At 39.2% G+C, this 20,094-nt stretch overlaps 1 protein-coding gene across 1 annotated transcript in view; it reads right to left on the reverse strand.

Annotated features, from left to right (window-relative positions):
* The window catches only part of LOC124776989 (putative inorganic phosphate cotransporter), a 182,755-nt gene that overhangs the window by 112,646 nt on the left and 50,015 nt on the right, over window positions 1-20,094 (reverse strand). The window contains exon 4 of the mRNA XM_047252234.1: window positions 19,645-19,800. Within this exon, the coding sequence (XP_047108190.1) occupies window positions 19,645-19,800 (156 nt within the window). The remainder of the gene's footprint in view (window positions 1-19,644; window positions 19,801-20,094) is intronic.

Genomic DNA, 20,094 nt, shown 5'->3' on the forward strand with positions numbered 1-20,094 from the left:
TATTAAACCAAAGGCGGACAATTGTGGCTCATTGACGTAGCGTACTGTCATCCATAAAAATCGATCGTGGTTTGGGAATATAAGGTCCATGAATGGCTGCAAATGGTCTCCAAGTAGCCCAACCTAAACATTTACAGTCAATGTACGGCTCAATTGGATCAGAGGACCCTGTCCATTTCAAGTTAAGTCAGCCCACACAACTACGTAGCCATCCCGAGCTTGCACAGTGCCTTGTTGACAACTTAGGTTCATGGCTTCTTGGGATCTGCGCCACACTCTAACCGTAGCAACAAACAGTGCCTACCAAATGTAATCGAGAGTCATCCGACATGTCAAGGTTTTCCAGTCGTCTAGGATCCAACCGTTATGGTCAGCAACCCAGGAGAAACGCTACAGACGATCTCGTGCTGTTAGCAAAGGCACTCGCTTCGGTCGTCTGCTGCCACAGTCCATTAACGCCAAATTTCGCGGCACTGGCCTAACGGATACATTCGTCGAACAGCCCACATTGATTTCTGCGGCTATTTCACGCAGCCTTGCTTGTCTGTTAACAATGATAAATCTACGCAAACGCCACTGCTCTCGCTCGTTAAGTGAAGGCAATTGGCCACTGCGTTGTCCGTGGTGAGGGGTAATGCCTGGAATTTTGTGTTCTCGGCACATTCTTGACACTGTGGATCTCTGAATACTGAATTCCCTAACCATTTTCCGAAATGGAATATCGTGCGGCCATAATCACGTCCGAAACCTTTTCACATAAATCACCCGAGAGCAAATGACAGCTCCACCAATACACAGCCCTTTTATACCTTGCGTACACGATACCACAATCATCTGTATATGTGCATATCACTATCACATGACTTTTCGCACCTCAGTTTTTTATGAACACTGAAATATTTTTACGTGCGATATTCTTCCATTTTTTCTTTCTGGTACCATGTGAGAGACGTGCACTTAAGTGGTATTTATGAAATGAGTGGAGCTCTGAGCTATATCCGGATGGCTAAAAGAGCCACACGCAAGTGGAAATGCTATCTGACGATAAAAGCTAAGTAAAAGATTGGGTCGCCACCAACTCCAGCCACACGACTAGTAAGAGGTTCGACTGAGTTGGAAAGTTAATTAATTTAGTAATAAGAAAAAACTCGTAAAAGAACATTCATTGTAATGTCACTCATAAAGAATGTGATGTAATTATAAATAATCCAGGGATTGTTCACATGAATCAAACATTAATATAAAGTAAAAAGTGCGTGAACACTGTGCATAAGAGCAGCTTGCACCAACATTCTTGGAAACAAGATCTACTCTAAAGAATTTGTTTTAAATAAAAAAGGAACACTAATTATTGGACCTGTGAGGATGAAAACGCTACGGATGGGCTAGCAAGGAAACTACAAGGTGAATGGCGTAGGTAAAGAAGACGCAACATCGGTCACTGGATAAGACTTGAAACAAAATTATTTATTTCATAAGATATTGATATAACATCTATACAACTGCTGTTGCCTGGTAACTACGTACGATTGCTTGTGAAACACCGTACCATTCATAACAGAATCTCTTAATACGTTCTTCATACGGACCAAAGTCTGCATTAGGAATCAAACTGAAAGTCTGCAAAAGTCTTGCATTCCTTGCTGCGACCCAGCAAAACAATTTTTATAAGACGAAACGCGAGGCCAAAATCTAAAAGCTCCCCCCTCCCTATCAGACAACGCGACACGCGGTTACATCAACTCAGCCTTCTTCGAAGAGACCTCGGCTGCAGACCCTCGGAGAGTTGGAAGCGGACACTAGAACTTTCCCCATACGACCCCAAGGCCAGGAAAACCCACAGATGAGGCTTCCACCACCAACCTAACACCGGTAACTTTCACATAAAGGGAACAAACCTCTTTGCCTACCTGAAAACTACAAAGGGTGGGCCATTCTGTAAGACTACTGCTGATTCTCTGCAGCAGACTAAACCCCCGTACAGCAAAATGAAACACACCCACATACATTCACTCACGCATTCCAGAGAGTTTTGGAATAGGAGAACAAGGGATAAACATTTTATAGAACCATAGTGTGAGTTGGGTTATATATAAAATATGGAAGACTTATAATGGCGTTTCATACCCATTTGTAAGTCTGAAAAGAACCAATATAACAACCATATAATGTTTGCAAATCGTAGAAATAAATAGGCTATGGCTACGTTGACTCAGAGCTCAGTCTTCTCTGGTACGAATTTTAGCAACGAAAACACCCGAATTGTTGTGTAGGATTCAAAGTGCACTGGAAAGCAAATACAATGATAATGAAAGGGCACTATAGGACCCTTTCAACCATATCTCTTATTTTCGATCATTCTGAGCGATACTAAGATATTAATCGTACATAATAATTTTCCACGTCATATGTAATAGTAGTATATATCCTTTTTGTGACTACTTTAAAATAATGACAATAGTTAGAAATCTATATCACTCAGTCTGTTGCCAGCGGCCTTGCTGCAGTGGTAGCATCGGTTCCCGTCAGACCACCGAAGTTAAGCACTGCCGAGCTGGGCTAGCACTTGGATGGGTGACCATCCAGTGTGCCGAGCGCTGTCGGCAAGCGGGGTGCACTCAGCCCTTGTGAGGCAAATTGAGAAGCTACTTGACTGAGAAGTAGCTGCTCCGGTTTCGTAAACTGACAAAACGGCCGGGAGAGCTGTGTGATGATCACTTGCACCTCCATGCGTAATAAGTCCGCTGTTTTTTACGATTTACACAAACGATATGGTTAATGATGTTGACAGCGGCATTAGACTGTTTGCCGATGGTGCTGTAGTCTACAGGAAAGTAGGATCATACGAAAGTTGTGAACAAATCAATGCGGATTTGCAGAAAATAAATGCCTAGTCTAATGACTGGCAGTTATCTCTCAATATTAGTAAATGTAACCTACAGCGTATAACAAAGCGAAAATCCCCATTAATGTACGAGTACAAAATAAATGCCCAGTCTTTGGAAGCGGTAACATCCGTCAAGTATCTGGGTGAGACTATTCGAAGTGATCTCAAATGGAATGATCAGATTACACAAGTAACGGGTAAGGCGAACTCTAGATTGCGGTTTATTGGTAGAATCCTGAAGTGATGCAGTCCTTCAACAAAGGAGATTGCTTACAATACTTTAGATCGTCCAGTCTTAGAGTATTGTTCGTCTGTATGGGATCCTTACCAGTTGGGTCTGATTCAAGAGATTGAGAAGGTCCAAAGAAGAGCGGCAAGATTCGTGACTGGTACATTTAGCGATAGCGAGAGCGTTACAAATCGCATAGAAAGTTTGAAGTGGGACACACGTGCAGACAGACGACGCGCTAAACGGAAGGAGCTGCTCAGTAAATTCCGAAATCAGACCTTCGGCGAGGATGTAGAGCATATATTACACCACCAACTTTCAAATCGCACAATGATCACTATTCAAAGATAAGGGAAATTAGAGCTCGTCTTGAGGCGTTCACACAGTCGTTTTTCCTTCGCCTCCGCCACAGTATATATGTAGATGTAGATATCCGTATCCATTGACGCCTGTGGTCGGAGGACGACATGGCGGCCGGTCGGTACCGTTGGGCCTTCGTGGCCTGTTCTGGCGGAGTTTAGTTTTTATCACCTCAGTCTGTTATACTGTATATGAAACGTATTTGGAGACTGAGGTTGTTCTTACATTCAACGGATCGACTGGTAGCACACTCAGACATTACTAAAACACTTGCCTTCTAAAAAATATGGTCATAAAGCAACACAAATGATTCCTACTACATTGACTCTTAATTGCAGCGTGTCTGGATATTTCTCAACTAATAGAACACCTCTTACTGGAGGAAGTGTCTCATTTGTATCCGTGGCAGCAACAGTTATTCGTCATTGCCGTTACTAATAAATAAAAGAGCAAAAACAGAGTAAATAAATCTAACAGATTAAGGTTTCGGCCTTAGAAGCAAATATAACGCGGGTGTAAAAAATTATGTCCTAATTCCCATTTCCTGTTGGCGACTCCATACATATACTTCATGAGCGTCCGAATGGAGCGAGGGTTAATTTTTTGTTGGCTACTCGATAGATATACCTCACAGGCATCCACAGGGGAGGGGTATGTCCCTTGGTCATCAATACAGACTTTCAATCTACTGCGGATTTCTGGCGCATTCGGAGAAATGCTTCTTGCTCTTCTGTTAAATGGCAGATTCAACATTGCTGAATCCTTTACAAATTGCTATATAACCTGCGTGACCATTTTGCCCAAACTGTCCCATTGCTAATGTAAAACCAGGAATAATAAGATAAAATAATAATAAAATGTGTATCAGTACCAGTGATTGCCAATACTTAACTAATGTTGATAACATTTGCATACTGAATGGTATGTTCATGTTGTGTTGGCAGAAGAGCCAACACCGTGTTACTAGAGGAGGCCGAACGTTTTAGCTCACGCAGGCTGGCGTGAGAAGGGAAGAACTATACTGACGTGAGGTCTGGAACATGACAAGGAATGAGAATTCAGAAAGCGGATGTAATTAGTTTGATACTTAACTTTAATCCATTAATGATGAACGTCGCTCTTGACGGTACATGAGTCACAATATTATCTGTTCAGAAGACATAGTAACTGAATGTGGCGCCTTGCTAGGTCGTAGGAAATGACGTAGCTGAAGGCTATGCTAAACTGTCGTCTCGGCTAACGAGAACGGATGTAGTCAGTGAACCATCGCTAGCAAGGTCGACTGAACAACTGGGGCGAGTGCTAGGGAGTCTCTCTAGACTAGACCTGCCGTGTGGCGGCGCTCGGTCTGCAATCACATAGGGGCGACACGCGGGTCCGACGTATACTAACGGACCGCGGCCGATTTAAGGGCTACCACCCAGCAAGTGTGGCGTCTGGCGGTGACACCACAGTTTACTCAAATAAGAAGCCTTCATGAAAGCAAGTTGTCCTTAGCTGCGAGCGAGCAGGCACGCTGTAGGTCATAAAATCCGCTGAGGGAAGCAGCCCTCGGTCGAATTCGCAGGAGGCTCACGGACGGGTGTCCTCCCTATGTGACCAGACTGGCCAGTGCTTTGAAGAGCTGTTCTGGGCACTGGACACTAAGGGTCACAACAGAGATAGCTTCTCCCGTGGTGCCAGAACACCGTAGTCTGCTTTTAATGAGCTTTGTGCCAGGAATGTCTGATAATTCAAAAATTAAATTTGTCCAAAAATTTCTTGAAATGGAGGCCCTATCCTGGGCTAACCAAAATTTCGATTAGTTGGAAACCTTTGCAAATTTTGAGAAAAGCTGCTTAAACAAATTTTGGTCAGTATCTGAACAGGGGAGGATTAAATCTGAATGTATAAATGGACCTATTTTCAGAGGGAGAGTGGGCACCATGAAAGCATTTTGTAAAGATCAATTGAGAAATTAATACATTTAGATAAACCTTTTGATCAAATGACACAAATAGATGTGCTGAAAAGAAGGCTACCTGAAAAATTGCAATGGGATTTAGTTCATGGGTCTGATGATACTTGGGAAGAATTTTTAAAATATGTGGATAAATTGGATAGGGCTTTAGAAAGAGGGTATATTCAAAATTTTAACAGTGGTGAACAACAACAGGGGGGGGGGGGTGGTATTCAAACAGGTATGGAGAGAGGAGAGACTACAGAGACAATAGATATGAACAACACAGGGGAAACAATAGGGATCATAATGGTAATGACAGAGACAGGGAAAGAAATTTTGGAAATAGAAACAGATGGGGTGACAGAAACAGGGGGGAACAAAACTGGAGAGCAAACAGAGAAAACAGGCAAAAAAACTCTGGACTGCCTCAATGAGGGTCCGCAGTTATGGGGTGAGAAAATTTAATCACAATAGGACCTACAATAACAACTGGGAATTTACAGATAGAGGAAGAAGGAGAAATGTAACTTACTATTATGATAAAACCAGTGGAAGACAAAACAAATACACACCACAAATAACAGACACTCATGTTCAACACCAAATTAATACTTTAAATTTTGATCAGAAATTTTGGGATACAATAAGAGAAAATAATCATGTTGAAAGCAATAATGTAACTACTTCTGTTAACAAGCCAAATGAGGATAATGCAATTGTGCCAGAATTTTATAATTGGGTAGAGAATAATAATCTATGTAATTCTGAAGTATCTGACAAACATTACAGCTCTGATTTGAATAAGTTATTTAATGAAAATGAAAAGTTATGTGAAGAGAGAGAGAGAGATGGAATTTAATGTGACTGTGGGTAGGCTGCATATAAGGAAAGTTTTGATTTTGATGAAAATATGGAAGCTAATGATGTTGTTCAGAGTTGTACGGAGGTAAGTAACAGTGAAATTAATGCTGTGGGTGAGTATCAAGTATTCGTCAAGATTATTTCAAGTGAAGTAGTGAAGCTATGTGATAATGAAGTTGATAATTGTGAGCATTATGATGAGGTAAGTGTAGTTAGTAATGAGGAAGAGGACACTCATGAATCTGAAGAACAGGTAAAGTTAAGTCAGTGTAACCAATTTAATGTTGCAGAGGACTGTTATGTTATGCCAGCTAATAGTATGAAGTATTTAACCCACATACAAGTTCTGAAGGAAAAGGTGAAAAATTTTTAAAAATATTATAGAACAGTTGCAATTACAAAACAGATAGGGAAGAGTTGTGGAACCATTTAGCTAAAATTTGTAGAAGGTTATATCCTCACTGGTGGCAAAGTGTAAAATGTAATGAATATCTGTTGTATGCTCAACCTGTTGTATCCATAGATGATGTTAATGAAAGTGTCAATGTGTATGTGAAGCTATTAAAAACTGATCAGGAAAATAATGAGGGTAATTGTAGAGAAATTGAAAATGACCTGTTACATGAACCATTAAAAGAAAAAGTAGAAGAATGTGAATTAGGGTGTCCATACATTAAAGTAAAAAATTGGGAGGGTAAATGTCTCATTGATACAGGGAGTCCTATTTCAGCTATTTCAGAAAAATTCAGAAATAAAATTAAAGACTGTTGATTTTGTTGAGGCCCCTGTTATGGGAGTAAAGATAAGAGGAGCTACAGACAAACACAGTAAAGTCATCAAAAGTCAAGTATTTTTATCATTTGAAATAGAAGATGTAAAATTTGAGCAGGGTTGTCTTGTTATTCCAAGTTTAGAAGAGAACACATTGTTTGGCATGGACTGGGTGTTAAAGGTAAGTGCTGCATTTAGCTGGAGTGAGATGAAGTTAACTGTGGGTGAACCCAAAAGCAATATTATTGTGTGTACACAACTGTTTATTATACACTGTGGAGAAGGTTGCAATCATGTCAGGAAAATCATAGACTATGAAGAGAATTTGTACTGTTTTGATAACAAATCTCAGCTAAATTTTTCTAGTCAAAATTATGAAAACCTAGTTAAAAGCAAAGTAGAGGAAGCAATTAATTTGGACAGTGATCAAAAGAGACAGTTGGAAAATTTATTGTGGGAATGTCAAGATGTTTTCAATGAAAAACCTGGAAGAGTCAGGAATTACCAATGCACTTTACACCTTAAAAATCATGAACCTTTTTTCTTCAAGCCTTATAGTATTCCTTTTGCAAAAAGAAAAGAAGTAGAGAGTGAGATACAAAAACTGGAAGCATGGGGTATAATCGAAAGAAGTAACAGTGATTATAATAATCCTTTGGTGGTGGTTTCCAAACATGGAGGTGGTGTTAGACTTCTACTTGATTCTAGGCACCTTAACAAATTTTTGAAAAGAGAAAATGATCATCCAGAAAACATAGATGAACTGTTACATAAATTTTCATGTGTGAAATTCATGAGCAGCTTAGACTTAACTTCAGGCTTTCACCAAATTTCTTTAGAAATAAATTCTAGAAAATACACTGCATTCTTGTATGGGGGAAAAAGTTATCATTACTGTGTTCTACCATTTGGACTAACTGTTTCTGTTGCTGAGTTTATTAGAGCATTATATCTTGTTTTGGGGGATGAACTACTGTCTAAACTTACTGTACATGTAGATGATATTTTGATTTCTGGAAAAACGTGGGAAGAACATTTTGAATTGCTAACACAGGTGTGTACAAAATTAAGGGAAGGGGGTATGACCTTAAAGTCAGAAGAATGTAAATTTGGAGTAAGTGAATTGAAATTTTTGGGACACGTTATTTCGGAAAAGGGGATTAAACCTGACAGAGATAAAATTGAAGCTATAGAGAATTTTCCTGTTCCTAAAAATAAAAAACAATTAAACTCTTTTTTTGGTCTTGCTGGATTTTACAAAAAGTATGTCAGTACTCAAGCTATGAATACTTCTTGTTTACGTGATCTATTAAAGAAAAATACTGTCTGGGATTGGTCATCTGATTGTCAAAAAGCATTTCATGAGATAAAGAAACAACTTTCACAGAGCAGAATTCTACATAAGCCTGACATGTCTTTACCCTTCTATTTAATGACGGACAGCAGTGATATAGGATTAGGAGCACACTTATTTCAGGAAAAAGTTGTAAGAGATCATATTGAACACCATTCCATTGCATTTGCTAGTAGAGTATTACAAAAATATGAAACGACTTACACTGTGACTGAAAAAGAACTTTTGGCTATGCATTGGGCTTTCAACAAATTTAAAAATTATCTTCTTGGACACAAAGTAATTGCTTACTCTGACCACAAAGCACTAAGTTACTTACGAGAGTGTAGGCTTTATCATAGTAGAATCACCAGATGGGCATTATTTTTACAACAATTTGATTATGAAATTAAATATATTAAGGGAAAGGAAAATGTTATTGCTGATGCACTTTCTAGGTCACCTATTGGCCTAAATTTTGATAATGAAAGAGGTATTGATGACAAAGATTTTAAATTCATGTTTTTGAAGGGGATAAAAGAGGAAGGAGCAATTTTAAAAATTTGTAATGACACAAGGAGACACCAAAATCATGATGAAAACTGGAAATTCGTAAAAAGTTATTTGGGAGCTAAGCAAAAGGTAGATGATTATTATAAGGTACACAAAGGGATTCTGTTCAGAAGAGTAAGACCTGATTTGGATGACTGGAAATTATGTTGGCCTGAGCAGCACATAGACACATTAGTTAAGTATATACATGACAGTTTTGGACATTATGGTTCTGTCAAATGCATAAAAAAGATTCAGGAAAATGTCTACTTTTATAATATTGCCAGAAGAGTGAAGAAAAAATCAGCAGCCTATGACCGAAGCCAAAGAATGAGGTGAGTAATCAAACATGCGTAGGGATGATGTAAAATATTTTGCCCAGCAAAAATTTAGAGCTGACAGCTAGCGACATTTATGGACCCCTCCCCAAGTCAAAAGGAGGTTACAGTTTTATCTTTGTGATTGTTGATATATTGTCGAAATTCATCAAATTGTATCCATTAAGGAAAGCCACAAGTAAACAGATTACATCTAAATTAATCAGGGATTATTTCAACAAGGTAGGTACTCCACAAGCAATCTTGTCAGACAATGGCTCACAATTTACATCAAAAGTATAGAAAGATTTTGTTGAAAATGCAAACATAAAACATATTTTGATTTCAGTTTATCACCCATCTAGTAATCCAGCAGCGAGGTACATGAGAGAGATACGGAGGTTCTGCAGAACATATTGTAGTAAGAACCATGTAAATTGGATTGAATATGTAAATGATTTCGAAGACATAATGAACAGTTTGCAACATACATCCACTGGCTTTTCACCATTCGAAATTATGTGTAACAAAAGACCCACTAGCTTTATTTCTGAACACATAGATTTTCTAGTTTGTCAAATTTTGTCACCTCAGGACAGAGAACAAATTCTAAAAGACACCATGACAAAACAAGCAGATTACAGAAAGAGAAGACACGATGCAAAAGGCAGGTTTTCACACTTTAATATTGGTGATTTGGTTTTGGTTAAAATGAAAGAAAAATCTAAACTTATAACTTCAGAATTAAAGAAATTTTTTGACATTTATATAGTACCATTATTGGTGCAAGAAAATCCTCACCCAAATGCTTACAGATTGATCTATCCAAAATCTAGGATATTATTTGGTTTCAGGAATGTAACTGAATTGAAACCTTATAAATCTGATACCTAGAATGAAATTTGAAAATCTCAATAACCTGGAATACAAGGAAAATTTTTCACATTATATATTGTTTATGAAGTTTGTTTCCTATCATGTGATATGGAAACTATATATGGTACTAAAGCTTACTTATTGCTGAAAGGAAGTGTAAAATGATTTTGCTTGATAAACCACCTACACATGTAATATACATACTATTCATTGAATATATGCCTAGATATAAGAAAATATTTTGATGGTTGCTTCTGCATTTTATTTTCTTTGTGTGGTAGGACATGTGCTATTTTAGTTGTAGTTTACTCATGTTAGTTATTAGACATTTCGACATTCATATTTTGTGCTTACTACTATTTTCTTCATGTGCTGATGACATTTATGCTGAAAATACTTTATTGCTGTTATTATATTTTCTGAACCGATATGTTGGAAAAGACTGAAATTGGAATATTATGAACAGGCTACGCCTGCTTATTTGCCTACTTGACAGTTGGGATGTATGAAATTGAGGACTTTCTACACTGTGGAATGAAATCATTCTTTTGTGTATTATTGGTGAACCATTCTGTCTGCCTATGGAGGCGACACACAGATACTAACAATTGTCATTTTTCTTAATTTTGTCTTTCTATATAACATGTTTAGGATTAGTGTGATACCTTTTGTTTTTTTGCATATTATGTTGATGAAATTAAGAGGATGCTTGTTGTAAAATCCAACCTCTACTTTTGTCATTTTGATGATATTCCTTCTGTTTTTGTAAGACTCAGTGTAGCCCCGAGCACTTTTCTTCCTTTGTACATGTTATATTGTAGGTTTTTATGCTACAGTTAGATTGGATCTGTATGGGGGGGGTGAATATTGGGATAGACAATATATATCAGTGATGGGTTTCTTAAGCTACTGTAGGGGGATTATAACAGTCATCCGTTCTGCCATGTCTGGGTTGTATTTTATATTGGTGGGCGGCTGTTGATGTTCGGCTCTCAGTTACATTTTTTGAGCCCTCCCCTTTTATTTCTTATCCTACTGCCTGTCACTGATTCTATTCTATTTTTCTTCTGCTGCTGATGAGAGGGGGCTAGGCTGAACTCTCCAGTAGTACCTACATCTATCTTTCTTTTCCATCCACATATTTTGTGGTATCGCTCCTCCCTTGTTGCAATGTCTATAATTGTACCATGCCCTCATGCTCTTCAATACAGATCAACAAGCAATTGTTTTCTTAAATGCTGTCTGGTAATACTTTTCTTTGTCACAAATTTCCATGTTAATGTAGTAAACTGTATCTGGTCGAATAACTTTGAAATTAATTTCCAAATTTATTTATATACTATCATACCATATTACAGTAGAGTAAAAATTCCAGTTACTTTCACATCAGAATGTACAGCCTATGGATAATAAAAGCTTACTTATGACATGTCATGAACAAGATTTTTTTAAAGTAATGTTAGAAAATGAGAAATTTAATATGTCTCGTAATATATAGAATTTTTATTGAATATGAATAATTATTAGACTATTAAAATCTTTCATATTGTTTCTTTCATGTCATTCTACTAGTGTTTGATCATTCTTGGTGACACAATATAACACTGAATATTTGTGTAGGAACTTATACTGAAGTGAAGAATAAAGCCTATGTAATAATTTCAGGTCAACTACCTGTGTAGATAAAGAACCCACCAGCTAAGAGGAACTATGTAAAGGGAATACCTATGGACCTGCTATTAGAGGACAAACTTAACTAGGAGAACAGGAACTACAGCGGTGAAATGGACAGTGAGTTATATATAAATGATGGACTGAAAATAACAATTGGACTTTTGTTTGAAAAAATTTTAATACTTTTCTTGTTTTATTGCCAGGAGACATATTCAGTGCTCTTGTACATAGTTGTAACTAAAATTCAAAAATTTTATGAGTTTTTCTATGCATACAATATGTTACAGATTACATTTTGATATTTATGTGTACTGTTGTAAAGAGAGTGAAGGGAGGCCTGCTGTAAAATTTAGTAATTTTTGCAAGTTCGAAAAGATATGGCTAAAGCAACTTTTAATCTATTACATTACATTTCTTTAATATTATACCTTGAGGATCAGTAATCTATATGTACTGTTTCAAAGATACTATTATTTTATATAATGATTACTGTAACTTACTACCTTGTTATCTTGCTATTTGGGACACCCAATACCAGCTTGTGCATGGAATTGTGTGTGTGTGTGTGTGGCAGGGGGGGGGGGGGGGTGTTGTAATGGTACTTGAATTACGTAAGCATTACGGCACCTCACCTGAACCTCTCGATACCAGTAATATTCTACTGTGTTTCTGTGAAGTAGTTAACATATTTCTGAGACAACATTCAGATTTGATTTCATTTGTGATACATCGATATGTTTATATTGCAATGATATTATTCTTATTTGTATTCTTTCTTTTGTCACTATGATCTTTGATGTACTTGTAATTCTGATTTTTGGGCGCATAAGCGATTATTATTATTGCCTGCGAAAGGCAAAGGTCCCGCGTTCGGGTCTCGGTCGGGCAAACAGTTTTAATCTGCCAGGAAGTTTCATATCAGCGCACACTCCGCTGCAGAGTGAAAATCTCATTCTGTAAGCGATTGTTAGTTAGTTGTTAGAGAGTCGGACCTTGAGACGGCCAAGTCTTGGACGTCATGTTGGAAAGACGCATATTGTAGTCAGCTTATAAAATGTGAACTTTGACAGTGACTGTGAGGAAGATGTTTTCAAGTATGTTTTGTATTGTGAAGTGATGTTCGTGTGTCACGTGATATTGCAATAAAAGCAATTAAAAGGAAGTGTAATTTAAATTCGGAGTGCTGATTACTTTTTTTTTACATCACTATTGTGCTAACTTTGAAAGGTTTAATCTCCAAGAATGGTTTGTGAAGCGCATCTACCAAACTTTTTGAATAGCAGAATAAAACCTAGGCCTCTTTGCATCCGAGCTTGGAATCATCACTACCTAGATTTTCGACGATTGAGCCATGATTTTACGACGAGACCAGCGTGGGAAACACGAAAAGATGAGTGTATAGTTTTTTTTTCATTATTACATGAAATGACTTTATTAACTGTGCTCCAATAACACCTGCCACATAATAACTTAGTTGTTGCCCGAAAATGCAGTATTTAGCAGCATGAGCAACACCACAATCGTTATTAAATTCTGACCTTTGTTGTGGTAGGGTTGTTAGAGGGTGGAATTTTTGATCTTTAACTCAAAGAAGTGGTTTCCATAATCTTATTTATAACACAAAAAAATGCAAACGTAAATGTAAACACCACTCATGCATTAATCCTTGGGCCTTTTTCGACTGGGTGATTGTTGGTTGCTGCCTACAAAGCAGTAAGAGGAGTGATTTGTGATTGGTGAATATGTGACCAGTATGTCGCCAGTCCCTCCAGCCGTTATGGCCAGTAGATGAATGTTGATGATACTGCTGCTTTTTTTTTTATCCAAGCAGCTCCTCATTTGGCCACGGCAGGCTGAGTGAGTCCTGTTCCAAACCTTTCTATTTCAGAAAAATCCGAGGAGATACCAAGAATCGAACCCGGGTCCTTTGGCACCAAGGCGGCGGCTCTAACTATTCAGTTACAGAGGTGGTCATCAGATAGATATGCTTCGTATATACTAATGAAATACGTTTCAAGTATGATAGTAATCTAACTGTAAATATATTCTGAATGGATCACAATTCGTGGTCATTTCACTTACGGTCGCTCTGGATAATTACTCCAAGATATTTTACGGTAGATATGTTTCAAGCAATTTGTCATCAACAGCGTAGCTATACAGTAGTGTCTTTGACATAAGAGTCTTAATCTATGAGAATACAAGCGCGATTGCTGGTATTAACCATGTATTAACTGTGACTGGGTTTACTAAAGTTTATCATGGCGGTAGTATTCTTTTTATTGAAGCTCGAGTCACTTGCGCCCCAGTAAGCCACGCGACATCGGAAAAACCACCAAATTTTGAGATGACGAGAGAAGCTGACAGAACAAGAGTACATGCCGCTCACAACTCACTCGTTTACTTAAGGAAGAAACTAATCACCACACTAAACTTAATGCATTCATTTGACAGTTAACTTTCACGGATAACTTTGTAGTTATTTCACATCCCACGGAAACAGTAGTCACGTCGACCAACTCACAGGAATAGTGATTTTTTCCCCCTGGAGTAAAAGAAGCTTATGTGTCAATTCAGGGTAACAACCGTAGCAATTCGACTAGGAAAGAAAATAAACAATTTCTAAATTTCTAGTTCATTGCAGCGCGAATTTTATAATATTTGTGGGTGCAACAACATCATCTGCTCTCATGTGTGTGCCTGTTACCACCGGATACGCTCGAATATTATAATCAAATCCTGTCTCACTAAAAGCCTTCGACGTTCTACATACAAAGGCACGACATCTTTCTGTATTATACCATTTAAATATGATACCGCAGTTGTGAGTCCTCAAGGTCTCATAAGATATACTGGTATGATATGCCACACGCTCAGCGGCTTGCTTCGAAGTATGGATTAAACACTTTGAGGATTGTACAAGCATTGTCTTAATGTCGTTGAATTGTATTATGTAGGACGTATTAAACAATAAAAGCATTTTCACTAATACGATACAGTCCGAAAGTCAAAGAGTAAATAGCTTCTTCGAAGAGTAATTATTGTTCCACATCTTGGGCTGTGTTCTTCATATCAATAAATACCTTGTACCACACAGTTTTAAAAGTAGCCTAAGTGTTAATTTAAGGTACAAGTTAATTCCATTCCAAATTTCATACAAATCCGTCCAGCTGTTTCAGCGTGAAGGAGTAACAAACATGCTCACACACAACTTTCCATTTATAATACGTATATGTTGGATTCGCGTTTATTCTTTGGAGACCAGTTGTATGCTGGGTGTTTCGCAATTCCTATTACAGGCTGCTAGGGCTTGTAGAGGGGACTTAGTACATGAAGGTCGGATAAGGAGCCCCGGGCAGGAAATAAAGCGGGAGATTTAAAAGCGAGTTCATCTTCTAACTTATTTTGCAAGCAAACGGTACATTTCCCGACTGCGTTCCCTGTCAAAACTTTATCTGCTAAGTCCCCTCTAAAACCCTTAGAAGCCTGTAATAGGAATAGTGGAACACCTTGTACATTTTAATTTTACCAAATATTTTATATTATCTCACATATTATTTGTCAGAAAAGTGGGAAAGGTGAATGCTTTACAGCATTAACAACAATTAATGCTGTATTATAAATTCGATTAATATGATTTTATTGTATGACCACTCCATATACTTACAGTCGTTATGAACGAAGGCACATGAGCAAATTTGGTATCGGTGACAATAATTATTGCTGTATCGATAGGAATAATGGATTAAGTTGATTATTAATTATTTAAAACTCAACTGTAGCCAATGTTATGAGCTCCAAACAATCTGATCGTTCATATGCGTTTGCTATAGTTCATGTCATTATCAAAACCAGATAGTAAAACCTCTGACGGCCGTTCCGCAATATCTTCAACGACATAACAATGAAATAAAATTATGGCTCGTGATAATCTTTTATACCCTCTCTACATACCCACTCCGCAAGCCACTGAACTGCATGTCAGTGCAGTCACAATAGATTTCTCTGGAGTCTTAAGACATATATGATGACTAAGGCTGTAAACAATGGTAAGCAACAGCCGATGAAAAACACTACTATTGCTTGTAAAACATGCTACAAGAAGCGCTTTATTCACATAAGCTGGTACGTCAACGACAAACCGAAAAATGGCAGCTCTGATTTCAAATTATCGCTAAAGATAAATTTGTGACGATGTGAATATGCAAACAATGGTACGTACTAAAACATTGCTGACACTAGTAGTAACACGAGCGCTGCACGTGTCAAGAAAATGATTTTCAGGAACGATTTGTACAAATTCGAAGATGATATAACTACAGCCCAAATAAAGTTCAGAATTCGTTCCTGAACCCAAATGCGCTTCCAAAGCTGTTGATAATCACGTAAATGTGAACATTTATTTACGCAAGTTAAGCAGGTGAACGATGTTAAGCTGTGTCCCTTACCATAGTTTGCGTCAATTAACATGACACTGTTATGGCTTAAATATTAAGGGCCATCGTTATCATTGTTTATGTACTGTAGTAAGACGACAGTAAATTTTTATATTGTGCTGAATCATAAAATAATGTTTGGTGTTTAAACACTTCATTGTTGTAAAAATCGGTAATGCAAATTTTAGTATCATTAACTGAAACAAATTGTAACTTTGGAATTTGTACTTTGGAGAGATTTCACAGTAATGTTTGATTAACTCACCCAGCAAGTTTGCTTACAACGTCCGATATCTGTTATGGGGGGTGGCCGCCCAACTCCATGGCGTGTGGACTTTTCAGCTTGGTTTCGCCATGCATTGTAGACACTCACAATACGGCTAGTTGAAAAAGGGAGGCAGGGAGAGAGGGTTATATATACGTGCGTATTATAAACTCTCTCCCTCGAAAATTTCTCTCCTTCATATCTCCTCTGTTTTACCACAGATGACGTGTCACTGATCTCACTTGCTCTAAGACTGCAGCACGCGAGCTGCCTGTTTGATTCCACCGCCCTGAATGAAATGCATAACTTCTAATAAATGTTCACCAACCTGGGCTTCTTATCCCCTGCCCAGAAAACAGCATACAGGTCTGGGATCCATTATCTTGAGGCTGTAACAAACTCTTAGCGAGGAACTGGTATTATGTGAACAATTAAATTTCTAATTAGGTCGGATGTGTGGGGTACCACTCGTTTTTTATTGGCAAAACACGAGAAACTGCACAATTACATTACACTTTAGAGTCACTAATAATTTCCTTTCTTCGAGAAAATAACGAACTACGCATGTCCGTAAATACTATCACACTCTTCTCAACTACATGTCCATATAACCATACATTGCTAATAAAGTCTTAACCTGATGCCGAGCGCAGCAGACAACTTGTGTGTCCTCCGAGACTGCCGAACCAGCTATCACATTTACAAACCATAGATGGCAAATAAAGTCTTAACTGTTTTAACAGACCCTGACAGCGGCTGAGGACATGTCTGTTCTCCGACACTGCCGAAGCAGCTCTGATCTTAAAGCCGATCCACATCATCCACCATCCAAGTCAGGCGCGATCCGAAGATCACCGAAAAGCTTTGTCTGCCTTTTCGTTTAGCTACTGTTTATTATTCTGCCGGTTATTAATACTTGTGAAATAATGGAATGATAGCACACTACTGAGAGATGCTTTAATATGAAACGCAAGTAAATACGCTGTTTAGTTCTACTAATTTTAATAATAGAAGTTTATTATTTTCGCGCGCAACTACCAAACGCAGCAACCAATTGCAGAGAAGGACTACAATTTAAGCGGTCTTTCTCACAAAACCCGTACAGAAAAGAACCATGTCATCGGTACCTCGCACCACATTACGTCATATTGCCACTGTTGCTTTCTGAACTGCTCCAAGAAGAGCTTCTTGTATCTGAATATGATGGCTGCAAAGACAGAAATTTTACAACAACAGCACTTCTCGAACACCCGAAAATTCGTGCAGTTTCCAAAATGCTTGTGCCGAGCCTCTGGATCATCACAATTGCTTCCAGTCACTGTTTTTTAACATTTTAGATGTGCATCACGGTTTCACTGTCGTTTACACCGATGGCTCCAAACAGGAGAATTTCCTTGGCTGTTCTGTTGTGTTCCGTGATCATGTTACCCGGATTCGCCTCCCTGCTGAATATACCGTTTTCGCAGCGGAGCTCCACGCGATCCTGAAGGCACTGGAGCTGATGCATCGTGTTCGGGGCGATCGATTTCTTCTCTGCTCCGATTCTCTTAGTGCCTTACAATCACTGCAGAACCTATACCCGACTGAAGAGATGGTCCAGCTGATATATGACCATCTGTACTTGCTCCAACGGCGGGGTAAAGAGGTATCCTTCTGCTGGGTGCCTGGTCATGTCGGCATATGGGGCAATGAACAGGCCGATCGGGCTGCCAAGGAGGCCTGCAGAGAGCAGGATGTGGTCCAGTGTCCTATCCCCTTGCAGTCGGTCATTGCTGCACTCCACAGGAAGTGCATGGAGTTGTGGGAGGACGAATGGCCGGCGGTGACGGCCAATAAACTGCGGTTGGTAAAGTCAACCACTCGGCCGTGGCGCTCCTCCTGCCGGTTGCTCAGGTGGGAAGAGCTGGCCCTCACACGACTTCGGATCGGGCACTGTCCTCTCACACATATTTTTTTATTACAGCGGGAGGATCCTCCGTTTTGTGATGCTTGTGGTGTGCACATCTCTGTCCGGCACATTTTAACAGACTGCATTTTATACCGTGATGCACGGGCAGAAGCACAAGTTGATGGGGATCTGCCTTCTGTTTTAGCTAATGATGAGACGTGTGTGTCTAGGGTTTTTAAGTTTTGTGACGTGTCTGGACCCTGGCCTAAACTTTTAGGCTGGAGGTTTTAGTGTATTGCAGGGTGGCTGACTCCTCCCCTTTTTTCCTTGTGGTCAGCCAGCCACTTCCATCTGCTACATTGTTTTAGCTCCCTCTATAATTTTCTTCCTGTGTTGTCCATGTTTTACTGTTGACACCCTGCTTCATCCCACGCTTCGGTGTGGATGAGCACATATTTTTCAACGATTGTTACCTGTGTTTTATGTTCCGTTTTATATTCCTGTTCTGGGATTTTTCTTGACACGCGTGTCCCTATGTTACTGAACGGGCTCTGAAGACTTTGCTGTCGTGCGCCCACAAAACCCCTCTACTACTACTACTCTCTGACAAACTCAGATACATCGCGAGGCTTTTCCATTCTACACACGAACAGCACGCTCACTGATAACTGCATGCACCGTGCATGTGTCTGACTAGCAGTCATTCCTCGCCAGGTGAGGCTGCTATCGTCTGGACGAAATTATATCGATAGTAGCTCGGTGGCCGTAATGTTCTGGCTGATCAGTTTATGTGCCTGGGCGGAGTTCCCTTCCGCCTCTGAATTACGTTAAGTCTCACAAGGGGTGATGAGTAAAATGCGCATACGGTACAGACGATTCAGAACAAGCTCCTCATTGTTGTTTGTGGCCATCGTCTCTCGCGCACGAGAAGCTCGAAGTGCTGGAACGTCATTTGAGATTACACAGTCCCAGTATTCGGTGCCTACTCTATGACAGCGAAATGCGCTAGTCATGTTGGAAGACATTTTGTTTTGTCTCCGTTTATGCTAACTTTCTCTTGCTTACTCCAATATTAAATTTCATCGGACCAAGGAAAAAAAATCGAAGAAAAATGATAGCTGGTTCCCGATTTGTTTTGATATGGCATTTGTATAACAAAGCCGAGGGCCTGGACTCAAAATCGTCTCCAAAACCCTTCACTGTCTTGTAAAGCGGCGTGCCCCACTGCGTTTAACAAAGTGAAAGTAACTTACCGCAACGATGCCCTGAAAGACCCTGACTGCGATGAGGGCTCGATAGTCGACGCTGGCAGCCAATGGGATGAGAACGGCGAGCAGGCAAGCTGCCAGGTTACTCAAACCGAACACCAGCTTCGGGCTGAAACGCCTCGCCAGTATGCCGCCTGGGATCTGCAATAATGTCATATCTCACTAGCTAAGTAACTAATTCTTTCGTTTGTACACAAAACTAAATATATTTTATACTGACATACCCTACTATGGCTGTTCGTGTAAAATTTTGTGGGTCTGTGAGCGTGTTGTCTTCTCTCAACACTAGTCAATGTTTCGACCACGTTGATGGTTCAAATGGCTCTGAGCACTATGGGACTTAAAATCTGAGGTCCCCTACAGCTTAGAACTACTTAAACCTAACTAACCTAAGGACATCACACACATCCATGCCCGAGGCAGGATACGAACCTG

This window comes from Schistocerca piceifrons, chromosome 2, assembly GCF_021461385.2.
Source record: "Schistocerca piceifrons isolate TAMUIC-IGC-003096 chromosome 2, iqSchPice1.1, whole genome shotgun sequence".
NCBI lineage: Eukaryota > Metazoa > Arthropoda > Insecta > Orthoptera > Acrididae > Schistocerca > Schistocerca piceifrons.